Source organism: Molothrus ater, chromosome 2, assembly GCF_012460135.2.
Source record: "Molothrus ater isolate BHLD 08-10-18 breed brown headed cowbird chromosome 2, BPBGC_Mater_1.1, whole genome shotgun sequence".
NCBI lineage: Eukaryota > Metazoa > Chordata > Aves > Passeriformes > Icteridae > Molothrus > Molothrus ater.
In genome coordinates this window covers 88,559,795-88,579,294 of record NC_050479.2, presented here as the reverse complement: position 1 = coordinate 88,579,294, position 19,500 = coordinate 88,559,795, and the positions used below count along the sequence as shown (strand labels likewise).

The 19,500-nt window shown below is 49.0% G+C and overlaps 1 protein-coding gene across 9 annotated transcripts in view; it reads right to left on the bottom strand.

Moving 5' to 3' along the window:
• Positions 1–851: 851 nt before the first annotated feature.
• The window catches only part of ZYX (zyxin), a 29,570-nt gene continuing 10,921 nt past the window's right edge, over positions 852–19,500 (bottom strand). For 5 of the 9 annotated variants that reach the window (XM_036406360.2, XM_054518535.1, XM_054518536.1 and 2 more), the window contains exons 2-9: positions 9,613–9,873; positions 5,742–5,941; positions 3,851–4,357; positions 3,401–3,542; positions 3,147–3,316; positions 2,819–2,997; positions 2,438–2,558; positions 852–2,048 (exon numbers count right to left, since the gene is read on the bottom strand). In XM_036406360.2, the coding sequence (XP_036262253.1) occupies positions 1,938–2,048; positions 2,438–2,558; positions 2,819–2,997; positions 3,147–3,316; positions 3,401–3,542; positions 3,851–4,357; positions 5,742–5,941; positions 9,613–9,862 (1,680 nt within the window). In that variant the 5' untranslated portion in view covers positions 9,863–9,873 and the 3' untranslated portion in view covers positions 852–1,937. Of the gene's footprint in view, positions 2,049–2,437; positions 2,559–2,818; positions 2,998–3,146; positions 3,317–3,400; positions 3,543–3,850; positions 4,358–4,656; positions 4,750–5,741; positions 5,942–9,612; positions 9,874–10,350; positions 10,455–13,131; positions 13,213–13,556; positions 13,744–19,500 lie in introns of those variants that run through there. The other 4 variants (XM_036406378.1, XM_036406326.1, XM_036406351.1 and 1 more) reach the window with 4 other exon arrangements.

The following is a 19,500-nucleotide window of genomic DNA, read 5'->3' as shown; positions in this document are numbered from 1 at the left end:
AGAGGGGAAACGTCCCTTTAACCCACAAGGTAATCCCTGTCCTATTCACTCCAGTGGATAGGTCTCCTACAGAGAGAAGTATGCACAGACACCAAGGCTGTGGTCCTCTGATAGTTCTGGGAGGAGCAGAATTACGGCTTCTCTATCCCAGCATTGTTCTTCCCTGCACTCCTTGGTGTTTGTGGGCACAAACTTTTGATAACATGGTCTAGAAACAACCTCTCACAACAATGCCTACAAACTAGCAACAACTACAGTAAGAAAAATAAATGGATGATTTATTCTCTACTCATTCTATAGAAAACATAAGACATTTACTGGATCAATTTACAAGGAGTCATTAAAGATCTTCCCCAAACTGGCAAGAGATCAAGAGTAGGTTTCAGGTCTCTGAAGTGTAGAAACATTGGTGCTTACCACAAAAGAAGTTTCACCTGCAGTGTCCATCACAATACCATGCTTATAACCATGAACATCAAGCACAAACACTTTCTGAGAGGCAATAGTTAGGGACAAAGCAAACAAAGTGCACTTTTATTACAATCCACTTCCATCTCACTGGAATACCCACCTCTGAGTGATACGTAAAGCAGACTACAATATTGCTGTACTGAACTGTAGTCTTGCACTGTTTTAAATGAGAGCTACTCTTCAGGTACAGAAAAATAGAAGTCTGGAAAGGAGACCAAGAGGTGGAGAGAGAAAGGCCATGTTCAGACTCCTGCTCTCTGGAGGCTGGGTGGAATAGCCTTATATACATTTGGCAATGCATAAAAAAGCTGTGCAATGGCAGTTCTACTGCCAAAGACAGCAACTCCCATGGGTGGCTGAACAAACACAGCAGACACAGGTTAATGGAAAAAACCCACACATTTTATTGAATGCAAACAGTGGTTGGACAGTGCTGTTATTCAAAATGTTTGTTCAGTTTGAGACAGTTTCTAGTCCAGGAAATGGGGCTCGATGCAGTAACGCTCAGAGCCAGACAGTACATTGCAATTACAAATTACACTGCGGCTTTCACTGACAGCAGTGAAAGAAACCCTACTGGAACAGGAGACATTCCTCAGTCTGCTGAATCCTCATCCACGCACTGAGACGCCTCCTCACCATGTGCTGCCCGTCCTTCTGACGGTCTCTATTTGTAAACGTGCATTCTTTGGACTGCTTTGCTACTCTGGTTCCCAGCCTGGCTGTCCAGAAACCACACTGGGAAACAATTCATTTTGGGAAGGGGAAGAAGATTTTTTTTTTAAAAAGTTTCCAAACTCAGAAACAGAGTAGTATTTCAAACACTGCCAGTTTAATCTGGCTAAGGGAAAAGAAGACAAGACAGTTAACCAGTAAAATCCATTAGAGACAGAAAAGCTAGAGCAGGTTAGCTTTTTCCAGCAACAGTAACAGATTCCCACTACTATATGCCTCCACACTCTAACCCAGGTAAGGGAACAGGCAGAGGAAGACATCCTGATAATGAGGTGTCACTAGATATAAAATAAAAGACAGAAGTGGTGCCGAGATGCAGGCTTCCACCTTCTCAAGTCAAATAATCATTCTTGGCTCCATGGAACTGAAGAATGCTCTCAGCCCTTCCCAGCACCTGCCACCAGGCCCTTCTTGCTTCTTCCACCAGGCGGTGGTGGAGGGCTGATCCTTCTCCTCCAGAGTCTTGAGGGAACAGCGATTGTGCACTCACCTTGATCACAGCCCCCAGCCTGGAATATGCTGTGGCCAGGAAGCAGTGGCAGAAGAGGTCCTTTCTTGGTGGGTGTGCAGAGTGAAGTTTAGGAGCAGTGAATCCTACATGAGTGAAAAACTGTGCTGGCATAGTCTCCATTGGTAGCAGTCCGCCTTGTCAGGCAGAGGGGCAGGACAATTGCAGGGAGGGGAGGAGTACTGAGTGCAGGGGTCTTGAGGGAATGCCCCCTCCGAGCTCCTCAGCGCGCTGTTTTTGCACGGACGGTGTGACACTTGATACACAGCACGTGCCCATCCAGAGGAAAGCACCCATTCTCGTCTGCTTCAATGGACAAGGGCTTCCCACAGTCCTAAACAGGAAAAGAAGAGGAAGCTCAGTGACGGCCAAGAACAGGGTGAAGGCATTCAAGGACATAAGAAATGCCCCCACAGGGTCAGGACAATCGCTCACAGCCCACTGCTCTGTGCTAATGGGAGATGCTGTTTTGAGGGGAGAGCAATCCCATCAAGTTCCCCTCCTATAAAACACCTGATGCATTGGGGTGTTAGGGAATGCAACAACCCTGCACAGTCCCTGTATTCATGCCTGTGAATGTCTAATCTTTTTCTGAACATGCTTCAAAAACACTCCAGATTCCTTCAAAACAACTTCAGTGTTTGGTCAGCCTAGACAACAAAGGTGTCCAGTTGCTGCTGATGGGCACAGGAAACATGGGAGGAATGGGGCCACCAGGCTTACCTCACACTTGTAACATTTCATGTGGAAATTTTTCTCCAGTGCAACAACACGCACTGTCTCATCCTTTCCAGGCTCTGGCATAATAGGTTCACTACAGACTGAGCAACGTGGTGCATACTTCCTGCAACACAGAACCATGGAGGAGACCATGACCACCACGGTGACACTCAAGGGAGGCTTCTCAGTGCTGTTCAGTGGCATTAGCAGCAGAGGAATAACAAATGTTTAGGTGGAAAGACATCTTCATACTTTGCTGACTCATTTTTAACTTCATGTCTGACAGACGACATGGGCAACCCAACCCCATGCTGCAGCAAAGAGAAGCAGGTGTGAAGGAATCTGCCCTCTCTCATACACCACATGCACGTGCTCTCTCCATACCTGTGGTAGTCATCCACACAGTGAGGTTGGTTGGACTGGTCCACAATGAAAGAGGTCCCCTCCAGGGGGGTATGGCACATCACGCAGGTGAAGCACTGGGGATGGTATGAGTTACCAGTGGCCTTCAGCATCCGGTCTGTGATGGTCTGCTTGCAGACACTGCACTTTTCCAAGGTGCTCTAGGCCCAAAGAAAACAAGTAAGACACATGAATCCACCTCTGTGAGGCTACACCACAGAAAGCAAAGACGGAAGGAGGAAGGGAAAGCAAGAGAGAACAACCACAGCGAGCTCAGTTCTCTCCAGCAGCTTTCACCCCAGTGACTCACAGCATAGCAGTCCTCGCAGAAGGGCTTCTCATCCACATTGTAGAACTGCTGCCCCTGCAGCTGCTTTTCACATTTGAAACAGGTGAAGCATTCCACGTGAAAGAGGCGGTCCAGGGCCCTCACAGCTGGCTGGGTTCGTGACAGGGGCTTCCGGCAGAAGCCACAGAGCTCTGTCAATGGAAGAGGAAAGGGATCAGGAGAGATGAAAACCCATCACAGTCTTGATCCTACTTCTATCCATTGAAAGCACGCACCAGAAGTTGCAGCCTCTGCTGGGGGTGGATGCTCCATATCCTTCATTAGTCTCTGGGTCAACTTCTCCAGCTCTTCTACCTCCTTCATTGTCAGACAGGAATTCCCCCTAGGTGGATCTGCACTGGAACCTGTGGGTCTATGCTGCAGGAAGAGGAAACATTAAATCCCAAAAGACAGACTCCCTCCCACCTTGTCCCTAACTAACCTCTTTCCCCAGCCTTTACAGGTCCTCTCTGTTCACCTCTAGGAACAATCTGCCATCCACTGTGCTTGATTCTTCCCACCTTCACATGAAGTCCTCTCCCTCTGCACTACAATCTCTATAGTTACATCTCTCCTTTAGAGGGGTAACAGCCTCCCTACGGCCTGGGCAGATCCACCCTCATCCTCCCACTTTCACTCCCAGTGTGCCTGCCCAAAGACACCAGTCCCAGGGCTCTTTCCCTCACCGTGTCTCTTGCCGCAGCAGGCTGTTCTGTTGGGCGTGGCTTCTCCTGCACTTGGGGTCTTTCCCTCTGCTGAGCATAGGTGAAATTGGGGGGCTGTGGTCGAGAGGAGGGGCCTGAAGGTGAAGGGGCTGTGAACTGAGTCTGAAGGGAGGTAGGGTATCTTGTAGAATTTGAGGGAGCCATTGGAACATTGTCACCTGATTTGGACACAGACTTAGGAGAGCCAGCAACAGCAGATGGGGTGAATTTAGGGATAGGCTGAGCAGAAGGGAGAGAAGGGGGTGGAGGGACTGGTGCTTGGGGCTCTTTACGTTGCTGTGGGGCTGCCCATGGGGTTGGGGTGGGGTTCAAATCCACCCCAGGGGGCTTGAAAGATGAGCTTCCACTTGGCTTTGGTGTGAACTTGGAAGGAAAGGAAGGAGGAGCATCTTTGGGTGCAGACGGTATTTCCACAGGGGCTTTTGGGGCCAATGGTTTCTCCAGAGAACCTGTGGATCCCGGAGTTATCTGTAAAGAGAAGCAGCAGAGAGAAAACAGGCAGGTATCAGCAAGGTGGGAAAGAAAATATGCCATCTATAGCAGTGAATCAGCCAGCAGCTATCCCAGACCCAGGACACAAGGGGTTTCCACAATGACATGTTTAGCAGTACTGACAAGTTGCAAGACCCACGTTTTCCAGTCCTTCACCAACACCTCCATACTATGGTTTATCCACATATTTTAATCTTCAGTAGCACCTTTCTCACTACCTCTGTTCAGCAAACCAGCCACCTCCTCTTCCACCTGCAACACTCTGGACAGCTCACCCGGGATTTGAAGGGGTCATTCTTCTCCATGTCATCCAACATTACAGACAGTGATTCAATCTCAAGATCAACGCTGCTCATCTTGCCACGTACCTACACAGCCATCCGTGAGGAAAAAGGGAGCAGAGCATGTTACAGGACCGGCCACAGAAATGGGTGTATTATTTCTTTCCAATAGTATATTTTGATACTTTGGACTTTGGTACAGATCTGCTCCTTGCTTTCAATGGATAAAAAGCTGGTGAGGACGAAGAGGACACAGTCTCAAAGGTCTACAAACAGTGGGAAAATGCACAGCCCAAGGAAGCTCTCAGATTTAGGTGGGAAAAAACATCTGGACATCTGTAGTCCAACACTCTGCTCACAGGAAGGCTAATTCCCAAGCAACACCAGGCTGCTCAAGGCCTCATGCAGATGATTTCACAACATTGCCAATGATGCAGGTTCCCCAGTCTTTCTAGGCACACGTGCCAGCAATGAGCCACCCTTGGAGTGGAACGGGGTTTTCTTCTGTCCAAGGGGAATTTCCCTTGCCACAACTTCTGTCCATTGTCCCTTGTTGTGCCCGAGTAAGAAGAATCTGTCTTCTCTCCAGCCCTCCTTTAGATATTGCAGACTCCAGTCAGACCCCTGCCTTGGCAGCCTCTTCTGCTCCAACCCCAAAGGCTTCTGTGACCTTTCACTGGATTGCATCTCATTCAGTATTCCAGAGGGGTGGTTATACTGAAGAGCCCTGACTGGATGCAGTCCTCCAAGATGCAGCCTCACCAGCACAGAAGGGAGGAGTATTCACTGTCCTTGTCCTTCTCTCCCAGGTGCAGCCCAGCGTGTGGCTGGCCTTTACTGCCACAAGGGAGCAATGCTGGCTTGCATTCAACTCTCTGTCCACAGGGAACCCCGGGTCCTTCCTCTCAGAGCTGCAGCCCAGCCAGCTGACCCTAACCTGTGCTGGTCCAGTGGCTGGTAGCATTTCCTGCTTTCCCAGGTTCTCAGGGCTTCCTGCTGCTGAGCTCAGACAGGAGCGAGAAGCTGTCCCAACTCACAGAGCACCACACACAAACCACACTTCCTTGGACCTCACTCACCTGTGGGGGGGGAACCTTGCTCACAGGTCCTTCATCAAACATTGGTGGAGGAGGAGGAGGTGGAGAAGGAGGAGAAGGAAAAGCTTCATCTGGGGCTGGTGGAAAAGGCTCTTCAAAGGGTGGTGGGGGTGGTGGAAATGCACAGTTTGAGGAGAAGCTTGCATCCTCCCCAGGTGGAGGAGGCGGCGGCAGAGGCAGGTCTGTGGGGAAGAATGAGAACAAAGGCGACTTCAGATCATTTCTCTAACCAGGAGGGTTCTCGAGGGTATTGCAGCAAGCAGGATCACAGAATCACAGAATGGCTTGGGATGGAAGAGACCTTAAAGAACATCTAGTTCACACCTCACTGCTATGGGCAAGGACACCACTCACTAGATCAGGATGCTCACCCATTCAGTGTGAGCTTGAACACTTCCAGAAATGGGGCATCCACCTCTCTGGGCAACCTGCTCCAGTGCCTCACCACCCTCTGAGTAAAGAATTTCTTCCAGACATCTAATCTAAACCAGCCCTCTTTCAGTTTAAAACCCTTGTCCTCTTGCTATCTGTACACATAAAATCTCCATCCCCCTCTTTTTTATAACCCCCTTAAGATAGTAGGACACAATGACTTCTCCCCAGAGCTTTCTCTTCTCTAGGCTGAAAAACCTCAGCTCTCTCAGGCTGTCTTCCTAAAAGAGGTGCTCCCACCCTAGGATCAGCTTTGTGGTCTCCTCTGGATTCACTTCAACAAGTCCATGTCTTTCTTGTGCTGAGGACCCCAGGGCCAGATGCAGCATTCCAAGTGGGGTCTCACAAGAGTGGAGCAGCGAGGCAGAATCTCTCTCCCATCTGCTGGTCACACCCTTTTCGATGCAGCTCAGGACTCCATCAGCCTTCTGGGCAGGGAGTGCAGATTGGTTTCCCTGTAGTAATGGGATCTCAGCAGGCATCAAGGACAACTGAACTCCATAGGCTGTTTTTCACTTTGTCCAAAGCTTTTCATAATCATTTAATCTGTCCTCAGTAGCTGCTGTTACTAGTCACTGGGCAGAGTTGTTGTATATTTGGGAAACATATCTTGCTATGCTCTTTGTCTCATTCCTTCCTCATTTGTCTCATTTGCTCCTTGTCTCACTCCTTGGTCCCCAGCACACCCTTCTCTTGCCACTAACTGGCTCAGGTTACTGAACACAGGGTAGCATACATGGAATGCCAGTGGACAACCCAGCACCCTGGAGAGCCTGTGTTTTCACACAAAAATAAGCTGGTATCTCACAGCAGCATAGTAAACGCTACAAGAAACAAGTGGGGGGAAAAAAAGCAAGCTGGACCAATTACCCCTTATGTGTATGAAGAATCTTTGAAATGCCTTTGTTTTTCTGGGGGGTAAAATCAACTTTGATTTTTGAGGCTAGTATGTCTTCACACTCAATATACATAATGACATGAGAAATTTTCCAAAACCTTTTTAAGCAGGCTGAAAGGCACCAGAGCACCTCAGTTTTCTAGAAAAGCCCATTGCTTCTACCTATTCATATTTGCCAAAGATGACCAACAGGCAAAACCAACCATTTTCTACTACAACATGGACAAATAAATGAGAATCCTCTTCCCTTCACCACGCAGGGAAGAAAGCATCCTCTTATCAACCACAAAGCAAAGAACATCGAAGAGGAGGAGGTGTAACTTCCACATGCCTTCTTCCAGACACCCACCTCTCTTCCCAGCTAGCCCCAATGAGCAGTAGGGTGAAAGATGAAGTTTTTCACTCCAGCTACTCCAAGTGCAACTTTTAACAGCAGTAATCAAATTGTCTCATCTTTATATCCAGCTGTTGTCAACAGGCTTTATAAGGACTTCTCATCTGTAACCTAAGGGAGACGATACTGCCCTTTTAGAAAATGAAAGGCAAAATCTTATTAGCCTCTGGAATGCATAAACTGCCCTGGTATGCAACACCTCTTCCAAGCAAGCCTTCTTGTGCTGCAGAAATTCTTCTGGGGGGAGGGAGTAATACTATGTTTTGGTTTTTTTTTTTTTTTCTTTGAAATTACAGTTTGGGATCAAGCTTGTACATGCTTGCCTTTTGGTCTATCAAAACCATAAGAAACAAAACCCTGATCTGTTGTCACATTGTTCCAGATGCACTAAAAGCCTGTTTTATGAATTATTCACAGGACAAGAAAGTTCCCCACAAAGTTGTTACACCAGATTTACAGAGTAATCAATACTAAATATAACATTCCTACAGCAATACTAACTTAGCCATCCTATCATTTAAGACAAAGTCCAACTGCTACAGCTCTGTACATTTTGTTTGGGGAGAGTATAAGAAAGGCACAGAAGTACTGAAGATATTCACCAGAGGAGGATCAAATCAGATGCATTTCTCTCATGACTGAGTTTTGGTGGCTCATCTGTACTTCACCTGTCTTGCTGGCAGCCCTTACTCAATGATGACACAGCAGCTTATGACAAATGGCTCTTCTGCTAGATTTTCTGTCTAGTTACTCCATAATGCCCACTTTAACAACAGGAGAAGCAGAGCAAGCAGCACCTAACACTCCACTCATACTGTATATTGAAAAGTAATTTTTAACATCCATCTGTCTGCTTCAGGTAGTATTTGTGTCAGTTTGAGACCTTCTAACAGACACATCCCCTAATCCAGACAACTACAGCAGAAAATGACAAGTCCTAAGACGGGACCTTGGTTTCCACAGACACAAGATTCCAGCCAAGAACATACAACAAATACACTTAGCTGGTACAATTTTAGGAGGCAGAAGCACTAGCATGTCCTTGTGACTTCAGAAATGGGAAAAATGGCTTAATCATTCTTCTCCTCTAGCACAGGACCAGTCTTCCTACCATCAGGTCAGCTGCCCACCAACTTAGCACACTAACCTGGAAAATATCAGTGTTGCAAGTCTCTGTTAAACAGTGAAAGAAAAGAAATTTAAACCAGCAGCTAGCATTCTCTGAACATGTGTGTCCTGAGGCACACCCTTTACTTGACAGAGCCTTGGGGAAATAGGCCGTATCAAGCATTAGCAAAGGGTCCCTACAGAAATTTCTGGTGGCCCCATGTTGATCAAACGTTCAAACTACAGAGTAACAAAACCAGCCTCTAAACTGCATCTAAAAGGACACAAAACCAACCAAGCAACAAAACAAGGAACAAAAAAAACCCACTCTACCACTGCAGGAAACAAAAAAAAGCCATACAAAAAAAGAAAGAAAGAAGTAAGAAAACCACAGTGAAACAAGAAGTCCCTCTACACAGGAAAACCCAACCCAAACCACTAGGAAAAAGTACCAACTGTACAAGCCATACAAACTAAACTCTGAGTCTCACTTCCTGTTTATCGTTGCTGCCACTATTTTTTCACACAATTATTTCTCCCTTCTCTTTTCCAGCATCAAAAGTGGCAATTGCAGAGTCCACAAGAAGGAATAGTCAGAGATAACCAGCTTATTGGTTAAGTTAAGAGCTGGGACCAATCAACAAGAAGGACAACAGAGTGATTCATCACTATCAGGGTCAACTTCTCTGCAACATACTTGCTCTCAGACATGCTGGCCAAAAACTGACTGCAATTACACAACTGTGCACCCAGCAAATACTGTGAAAAATCCACTGCATTCCTCCAGCATCAGTGCAGTGCAGGACAGCCTCCCCCCTCCTTTCCTAATGGAGACACTCTGTACTTTTGAGATCTCTTTCCAATCCATTTATCTCGTTATGGAACCTCCTAGTCTCTACAGCAAGAATATCCATTACATACAGCAGTTATGTTCCTGTTCTCATATTCAGCCCAGCTACAAACCTCCCACCCTGAGAAGTCAGAAATGCATATTCACATCTGCCATGCCAGCCTTGACCTACCTTCTGCCAGCATGGACACGGGTGGTAATGGAATCTCCCCCACCTTCCCCATCTGAGCACGCTGGGCACCAGGACCAGGAGGTGGAGGCAGTGACGACTCTGACGCACCCCCAGCCTTGAAGGGGTTCACCTTGGGCTTAGGGGCAACCACAGGTGCAAACTTCTTCTGTGGGTTGTAGAAGGAAGGGGTAGAAATGTTGATGCTGACTGTGGATGTCATGCGGGTCCCTGGGGCTCCTGGGGAGGCCATCTTCTCAGCACCTGGCAGGAGAGAAAAGGGAGGAAACCCGCATGAAGTCATCCTTGGGCCAGAGTGGAAATTAATGGAGAAGAGTATGTGAAACAAAGGGATACAGGAATTTAACTCAGGCCAGAGGCTGAGGTGCCTGAGCAGTGCACTTACAAGAGCAGCACAGGAAAAAGGAAGAACAGAAACTGCAGACTGCAGTTTCTGCAGATGGCTCGAATGAGCCATCACACTTCACCATTTCTACTCAGGATGGCATTAACCACAAATGGGTTCTTGCAACAGAGAAAACCCAGATTTCCACTGCACTGCAGCCCTGCACCTGTGGTGACCCGAAGCAGGGTAATCCCCCGCACCCCAAAGGATGTCCCCAGAAAGGGAATCAGCATTTCCTCTCCCCCTTTACCCGATAACGCCAGCCGGTTCCTCTCGAGCTCAGCCTGTGACAGCGCCAGCAATGCCCCCTCTCCCCCGGTACCCCACACCTTTACCTCTAGGCCCCTCCATGCCGCCGGAGCCGCACGGCCGGGCGGGAGAGGCTCTCCGGAGCTGGGCGATGCCAGCCTGTGTCTCCTGCCTGCCCCGGCCGGGCTCCGCCGCCCGCTCCGCTCCGCCCCCGCCAGGAAGCGCTCCCCGGATGCCGCCGCCCCCCGCCCGCGGGCAGCCCCGGCTGGGCCCGGGCCCAGCGAGCGCAGGATGCCCGGCCGGGCCGGCTGTGCGGGGAACGGGGCTGTCCCGAGGAGAGGCGCATCCCTAGGACTGCCCCGGTCCTGCGATCCAGACCAGCAAGCTCACCCGTGGTAGCAGCCCCCACGGAGCCAGACGCTTTGTTGTAAAGCCTGGCATGCCCACAGCCCTCCTAACACCCCAGCACAATAGGGCTGCCGTCAGCACAGGGGCTCCGTGCCAGCTTTCCGCGTCGGCATGTCCGAATCAGTGCCCCTCCGCGCTGCCGGCCTCTGCCTCGGACAATAACAGCTGCTGCCACAGACAGCCCTGGTGCCACAAACATCCGCCCGGCCCCGATAACCCCTGGCTGCTGCTAAGAACTGCCTGCCCCATTCTAAGCGCTCCCACGGCTCGGTGCAGTGTGGCACAATATAGCAGCAACCTGTCCCAGCCTTCCCCAGGTCACAAGCATGTGGCAACACAGACAAACAAAGTCCATGTTGCTGAACTCTTCCTTCCCTTTGTGCGGTGCTGATAAGATGCATGCATTTGGACAACTCTTCTGGGAGTTCCAAAAGGAGAATGAGGCCGCAACAATAAGCGGGAGCCAAAAAGCTGTGCTGAGCATTCCCCCGGGATTCAGAACTGGAAAGGGCCAAGGCAGAAGAGTAATTTGCAAGGTCTGTCTTCATTCCACCAAACTTTCAGGGGTCAAGAGAGTTGCCAGTCAGAAGGGACTGACCAACTCCCTCCATTCTGCAGTTCCCACCAAGCTTCAGAAGCTGTTAAAAACACTCCCAGCCTTTCTTTAGAGACTTGCCTCGTTCTCCATTATTTCACTAGGGTGTAATGAACCACTTGGCAGTAGCTCTACCAGATTTGACAGGATTATGAGCAGAACACTACAGTGACAATGTCACTTCTAATCACGGGGTTAGTCAACACACAGTCTGGGGACATTGGCTGCTTCACAAAAAACCCACTGGCTTTGCAACCAGCAGCTGCCATCTCCCCGAACCCAAAGCAGCCCATTTCCCGGCACGATGTTTGTTTCGCACTTAGGGCACTTGCTGCTCAGGGCTGTCTCCACCCAGCAGCTGCCCCTGCTCATCCTCACTGCTGGCTATCAGACCACCCACACAGACCAAACCGGCTGAGAAGGCTTGGCTTTGCAGAGAGTCACCCCCTCCAGCCCTGGGTGTTGCCAATGCCATCGAAGCCTTACCAGAAACACAGCTCACACGGGTCCTGTGGCACAGTTTGTGAGAGCTGTGGGAGAGGGAGTGTCATGCCAACAGAACTAACCTCAAATCTTTCTCATCCTCACATTTGCCCCGAGGGGAGAGATTTTTCTACCTGCTCTAACAGCATTTAGGATGACTCAAGTGCAGCTATGAAGAAAGATGCCCCCAAAGGCCACAGTCAGGATACCTAAGTTGACTCATACACCGTTTCTTTCTGACAGCAGGAAGAAGTAGGAGGACAGAACCAAGGGACACCTCCTTTAGCAAGAGGGTCAATTCCCAGGTCTCGTGGTGCGTCTGCCACCAGTTATACATCTAGACAGCTTTCACTTTGATGCCATGACACCACTCTCAACAGCTCTGCTCCTTTCCTGGGGTAGCAAAAGCAGGAGGAACCTGAAGAAGCAGACAGTCAAGTGACATTTTTCACTTCTGTTGGTAAGAACAGTTTGGCTCCAGCCACGCTGGGAGCCCCTATAGCTCCACACATCACATCAGCACTTCCCCATCGGCCAACTTCCTCCCAACTGAGGGGAGTCAGAGGGGAAAAAAAAAAAACAAAACAAAAAGCCCCCACCAAAACAAAAGATCCCCACAAACAAACAAGAACATTAAGAACAGATTAAACGGATTCAGGAGTTATGCTGCTTTTCATCCAGAAAGTTCTCCCAGCCTGCCCCAAAGTTACAAAGCTTCAAAGAGAGCAAAGTCTATCAGCTATGCAAGCTGCAAGGTAAAGCCTCAGAGCAACCGGGCTGGGGGAGGGGGTAATTCGGAGCTACTAACTTCTCTCACAGATGCTGGGCTTGCCTCCTCCCTATGCAAGGGAGGGAAGAAAAACCGGGAAGAAAAACTCCAAAAAGCTATGCAAACATATTTAAAACGTTAGAAAGTTCCACGACTTTGCAAACACTTTCTCAGGCCACTCCCAGGGAGCCAGAAACTCATAAATTAGGCAAATTTCATGCACAAAGGGCCCCAGATTCCTCTCTCGAGCACATCTGGAAAAAGGCTCGCGAGGTGTCTCGGTCATCCAAGCTCACACAAAAGAGAGCTTGTCCCGAGCAGAGCCCGGCAGCAGCACCCCCTCCTTCTCCCCCGCTGCTGGGGCTGTGCGGGAGCGCCGAGTCCACCTCCATTCCACCGGCAGGGAAGAAAAGTCACCACACACACACACACACGAACCTGCTTTTTTTGTGGAGGGCCAAGCACCACCTCACCCCCGAGCCAGCACCAGGAGCGAAGGGCTGTGTCCGAGGTGCAGAGCCGTGCGGGAGGGAGCGGCAGGAAACCCGCACCCTCCGCGCCACCCCGGGAGAAGGCAAGGGCTTTGTCGCCCAGCCGAGCGAAAAGACTCACCTCAGGGGGAGCGGGAAGTGCCGCCCCAGCAGTAGCTGCGGCTGTCGGGGCCGGGCGGCTCGGCTGGCCCGGCCCGCCCGCTGGGAGCAGCAGCAGCGAGAGGCGGAGGAGCTGCCGAGCCCCCGCGCTTCCTCCCAACTCGCGAAAAAAGCCTCGCCCAGGCAAAGTTGTTTGACCATAAAAGGCGCGAGGCCGCGGCACAGCTGAGCTCACTCGCTGGGGAATGTGGCAATGAGGTAACGGGGGCCGGGGCTTGCCGGGGCAGCGGCCCTGGGCCCTGCCGCCGGCGGGGAGGGGGCGAGCGCTGTGCCCGCCGGAGCCGCCAGCGAGACGCGTCTGTCGCGCTTTGCCCCGGCGCCCACCCTGGGCCGGGCTCGCTGCCTCCCCCCCGCACGGAGAGCCCCGCTCCTCCCGCCTCGCCTAACCTTGGAGCTGCCCCCAGGCCGCGATTTCACTTCCAGTCGCTGAGCTGGATTTTGGGAAGGAATGCGGCGGCTCTGGTGAGTCAGGGTCCCTGCTGGCCTCCTCCCCGCCCGAGCCAGCTGTGAGAGCATCTGACTCACGCTGCCCCGATCTGCCAGAAGTTAAAGCACACATCAGATGACTCCACCGTGCAGAAAAGCGACTTGTTCTCCTCGTACTGGCTGCAAGGCAAACACTATTAGCTGGTTTATATCAAACACTATCCACACGAATTGCTTTGTTGGATTGCCAGCGCTGCACATCGGTTTTATTTTTATGCCAATGCTCGCTTGGGGCTCAACCCGCTGTAGAACGGGGGCAGCCTGACCCAGCCCAACAGAACGTAACTTTCAACCCTAGCCTTTGCTGCTTCTCCTTGCTTCAGAGCCTCTCATGAAGGAGGAACACCAATAAAGGTATTTCCTGTGCTTTGTGCAATCATTGCATTTGACTTTGGAATCTGGCCTTAATTTTGGGGTTAATACACCCACTGTTGCAAGTTCCCTGGAGAATTACTGTATTTGGTAATGCTCAGGGGACTTGGGGCTTGTCTGCTCCCAAGACTTACAACACAGGTACCTTTCAGTATACTGCTAATTTACTTGCAGGTTGAGGGAGTAAGCCCCAAACCACACCAGTGATACTCCCAGTCTGCACTGCTGCAGAACTCTCACAATTAGAGAGCTATGCAAAGAGATTTGTCCAAGGTTTAAATCCAGTGTAAACAAATCTTTAATTTTACACGTAAAGTTTGTACAAAGAGGTCGTACCTTTTATTTAACCAGGTGATACAATTGGGAAAAGTCTCTCTGAGGTTTTTCAGTGTTACATACCATTTGAAAATGCCACCCATAGCAGCACCCAGCACTGACCATCTCACTCCTTACATGGCTGCAACCACTGAACCACTGATCTATAGCTCTGAATTTCTTAGAGAAATATAGGTCTTCTGTGGCTGCTAAATAACCCTGTTTACTGCTGCTTTTGTAGGCATGGCATCAATTCTGTTATCTCCCATGATTAATGCACAAAGTAATTATGTAGGGTAAAGAATGTATCTCTGTGACGGGTCTTCTAGCAACTGTCACTTTTCTACTGCAGACAACCTTCCCTCTTGTTCAGGTAAAGATGTCAGTGCAGAGCTAAAAAGAATTCACTGCGTAATTGTGAACCAAATTCTGGAACATCACAACACACCCTACACAATGAGCCAGACGTCAGAGAACTCTGCCACTGTTCCCTCGGCTAGCTCTGACTTCAGAGAAAACAAAGAATGTCTCAGACTGAGATTAAAAAAGTGCTGAGTGAATATGAAAAAAAAAAAAAAACTATGCTTTCATACTTTCTGGTCACATCCCCATAAATCCAGATGCTTGCATTTTCTTACCAGTGTGTTGATGTTAAAAGCTCAGGAAGGCAGATCAAGGAAAGTGGGAATAAGAAAAAGAAAAGCAGCCCTCTTAGACATTTCGTATGAACTCCTCACTACAGGAAACAAATGCAAAACACATGTTTTCCAGGTTGCATGTGTGAAAGCTAGAATTCTCAAATCAGAATACATAGAATACACAGGGGGAAACTAATCTGATTTTGTGCTTGCCACATAGTGAATTTAAAGTTTGTGCTTTTGTAACTGGAAATGAAAATTAACTAACTTCCCTATTAGTTCTGATTCCTCCAGAAAGAAAATAACAATCTCCTTATGCTAGCAGTCTTCCTTCATGCAATTATTGGCTTGAAAAAGTAGGCATTTTTCTGCTGCAAATGAAAATTAGAGCCTTGAGAGGCGCACAGTTGTACTGACATTCATTAGCTGAAGCAAAATCTTAGTCCTGAAGAGGCATTTAGCTACCTGGGTACAGAGATGGCTTGTGCCAGACCTTGTTATTTCTGGAATTAGCAGCTGTCCTCTGCATAAGTAACTTTGGTTCTTCCATGCCATGAATAAAAGTGATCTGGTCTTTTGGAGTTTATTGTGGTGTGAATGCTACTGTCACCGTGGGTGAAGTGACAGCCCACTACAAAGCAGGTGCTGGAGGGATTTAGAACACGCAGTTCTGCCTGGGTGCTTCTTTTGAGGCAAGTGACAGGAAGCAAGCCCTGCTACTGGTCATCAAATCAAAGCTTAGAAATGCTGAGAGTTCAAGGCAGCCATCTCAGGAAGACTAAGTTTTAATGGAGATAGTTATAGAGAATCTTTGCTGGCAATTCAGTCCTGTAACACAATGAGTAAATAAAGAATAAGTCCACACAGGAGTGGTGTGGCAAATTCATGTACTGCAATGGGATGAGGTATGTGCTAGCACTGGTTAGGTGCCTATAAAATGAAAAGAAGAATAGATGTAAGAAAAAAAAAGAAGTCCTTGAATAGAAAATGAAGAATTATTTGCAAGAACACTACTGGGGAATTAAACTTATCGGGCAGAAAATCTTTTTTGATAGCCAGGTATGGCTTGGATAGCTGCAGATGGGAATCTTTGTGTTAAATACGTGTTCAAGGTCAGAGGAAAGCAATCTGGAATCTGGACAGGGTGCTTTACTTCTGTTAAAAATGCAAAATGTCTGCATCTGTATAATTTCCATCCATATCAACAGATCAATTAGTGCCATTTTATCTCAGCGTGAGTTAGTTAGCAGTTAGTGACGCCACGCAGGAGCCCATGCTCTTCCTAAGCAACGAAAAGTTCTGACTCATGTCTATGTTGAATCTCTGATGCTTCTTTAATCACATAACTTCTGTTTAGTCTAACCACGTTTTATTGATTAATGTTAAATTGCTACTTAATCAGCTTTCCCCATGCTGTATTAAAGGCTACATCTGGGCCAACTGGAAGGGTTGGGAATATGTAATGGATCTGCTTTGGTCTCCAGGCCACGTACTTGGGACTGCACTGTCCAGGGCAGGGCCACCTGCAGCAAACTGCCTGCATCCACATGGGCCAACAGATGTTACAGCTGGGTCATCTTAGAGTTCTTTTCTGAACTGAACAATTCTGTGATTCTATGTAATTCACCCTGGCAGGAGGTCTCCGGGATCTGCTGTGCTCCCACGGCACAGCCTCTCCTGGTGTGCTCCTCGCTCTCTCCTTTGAACAGGGTGTTCTCTGTGTGAAAGACTATGTCTGGCCCCCATTGTTCCCTGCCAGGCTGCTGCTCACACCCCTTGTGGAGGCCATGATGTGTGCAGAGCTGTCTTTTTTCTGACCAAACAGCAGTTTCAAGTTGGAGCGCCTCAGTGCCATTGTGGGCTGCGTGTTGACAGCTGGGTGGCACACACAGAGAGCTGTGCTGGGGACACCAGAGCCTCATGAGACAGCAGTCCTCACAAGCCTTGTCATCTCCCTGCCTCTGTGCAGCTGGCATACAGTCAGGAACACTGTTTGCAAAGGTCATGAGTTCTGGAGACGTCCCTGGATGACCAGCGAGCCAGGACATACAGCTGGAGCATCTCTCTGCTGGTTCCCTTCAGAACCAGGTCTGCTGTGCAAAGCACACATCAGAAGTGTGGGTCCCCAAGAAGGGGAGCTGCTCAGCAGGCACAGAGAGCCTCTGTGATCTCTCAGAAGGGCCACTGTAGGTGCTCAAATCCCACTGAGAAGGTGCTGCATGGTGCACATGCATGTATGTCCACATTTCAAAAGGCATTCCACCCACACATACAGTTAGATTTTCCTGACTGAAACACCAGAATAGGCCAAAAGCTGTAAACACAAAAATAACCCCTCAAACCTTTGCTGTGTCATGAAACACTTCTTTAGTGGGGCAGATCAGGCATTTACACATAAGAGGAAGCAAAGTATCCCTGTGGTATGACCTTGGTCATGCCAGGATGTGACTGGCCATCGGAGCAGCCAGGGGAACAGGGGACTGGGGTGATGTCTGTCCAAGGAAGAAGCTCTCTTTCCAGCAAAGCTGGCAGGTCTTTCCTAGACAGAGCCATGACAGGGGCTCTGGGGCAGCTCCCAGATGAGTTACCACTGCTGTTTCCTTATCTCCTTCCACCAAAATTTCCTGCTGCTTCTCAGCAGGCAGCGGCCTGCAATTCTGTGGCTCCTGGGGCTGGCTCACTGGCAGGCTTCCTTCCCCTCACACAGCCCTCCCACACCTCCTGCTCTGCTGCTGGGCTCTGTGCCCAAAGAAGGAGATGCAAGCAGGTTTTCCCAGTGGATATCTCTTCCCTCAGGTGCTGCATGACCTGTTCTGCAACTCTGGAGAGCTGTGAGATGGCTCCTGGGGCATGCCCATGTGTGTGGCTGAGTGTGGATGGCCGCCAGAGCCCATTCTGCTTGGAAAGCTGCCATTTCCACATTCCAAGGCATCCTTGCCATTCCCTCAGCTCTATGCCCCACCTCTTGCCACCAGCAAGACAAGCAGCGACGTATTTGGCTGTTCTGTGGCAAATATTGCTGCTTGTCAGAACTGTCAAAGAAACACATCTGTCAGCCTGCTTATTAAAGAGTTCCTGTGTGTGCTGCAAGCCTCTTTCCACCCAAGTACCACGCTCCCATGGTAGAAGTCTCCTTTCTTCACTTATGTAGAGCTGTAAGCATGGCACAAACAACCCATGCTCCTTTCTACAAACGAGTTTCGTCAGATGTAGGTACTCCTGGATGTTGCAACCTGGTGGATTTAGACAGAAATTCCCATGAGTAATTCCAGAGTGTGTCTGTGTCAGGGGAAGGGCACTGTTTCCTGGGAAAAGGGTTCTTCACCCCATCCTCCCTGTGACATAGCTGAGACACAAAGCAGGTGCTCAGCTCTCTTGATCTCATACTGAGCCTCCTCCCATGTGATGCAGTAGAAGTTCTGTTGTGGCTTTCCTGGGCAGCACCTGGTGCAGCTGCTTGGTACTGGAGGGAGAGAGATGCCAAGCTACAGTCCCAGTAACATTAACCTGGGAAAAGATCCTAGTCACTCCAGTCTGTCCCAGTGCTACTATTTTCTTGCATAAGAGCTAGCCAAATAAGCAGGGACAGGCTCTGGAGACTGCTAACTCTGTGCTTTGAAGTGTGCCCACAAAGATGTGCCATGCATTTGCCAGGGCATGCTGGACTTGAGAGCACATTAGGAAGACACAAGCAGATTGCTCTGGTGAGGAAGAATGAAGCTTGATATAGTCTCTGCCTGCATTATCTACAGGGTGTGGATCCTGCAGCAAACCAGCCTCTCATAAAAACCAAGTAATTATTTAACTCCAGATTGGAGTCCTGGCAAAATCTAGTATGTACACAGTGTAGATGATCACGGAACCAAGGCCCTGGAGCAAAGCAACAGACCAACCAAACAGACAATACAGGCATATGGTCCAACAGTCTGCTTGCAAAAATAATTTTAAAAAATATCCAAATGTTTTCCATGAGCTGCACAGTAAAACACCATTTGAGTACAGCTTTAAGAGGTGCAGCCCTTCAAGCCCTTGCTGTCCAGTTATCAAAAAAAAGAAACAGTGTGGGGTATATGAAATTTCTTTCAGTTCCCAGGTTTAGTGCATGTGGCTACTAGTGCCTTTGCTAGTGAATTTACTGACAGAATAAAAGGACGACTAGACAAAAATCTTTGACTATTTCATGGGGTTTTCAGGAAAATCAGCAGAGCCTTGCAGTAGAGTTACTGTCCTTCCAGTGGCAGCTAGGAGTCTGTGACAAGTGATAACTTACGGGAGAGAGCTGGTTTTTTTCAAGCAGAGTATGATTTTCAGTAGGTTGAAAATATAAACTGTAAGAGGCCTTTCTGAAGATCTGTGCTAAGTTCCTTCTGTATGCAGCAAAGTGATCAAGCATGGTATGAAAGCCACTGAATGGAAGACAGGGTGGTAGTGGTTACAGACCACCAGTGCCAGTGGTGACGAAGTGATATTGAGAGATCAGCAGCCACAGCTATTGCTCAAAAGGCAGGAGAGATCCTCAA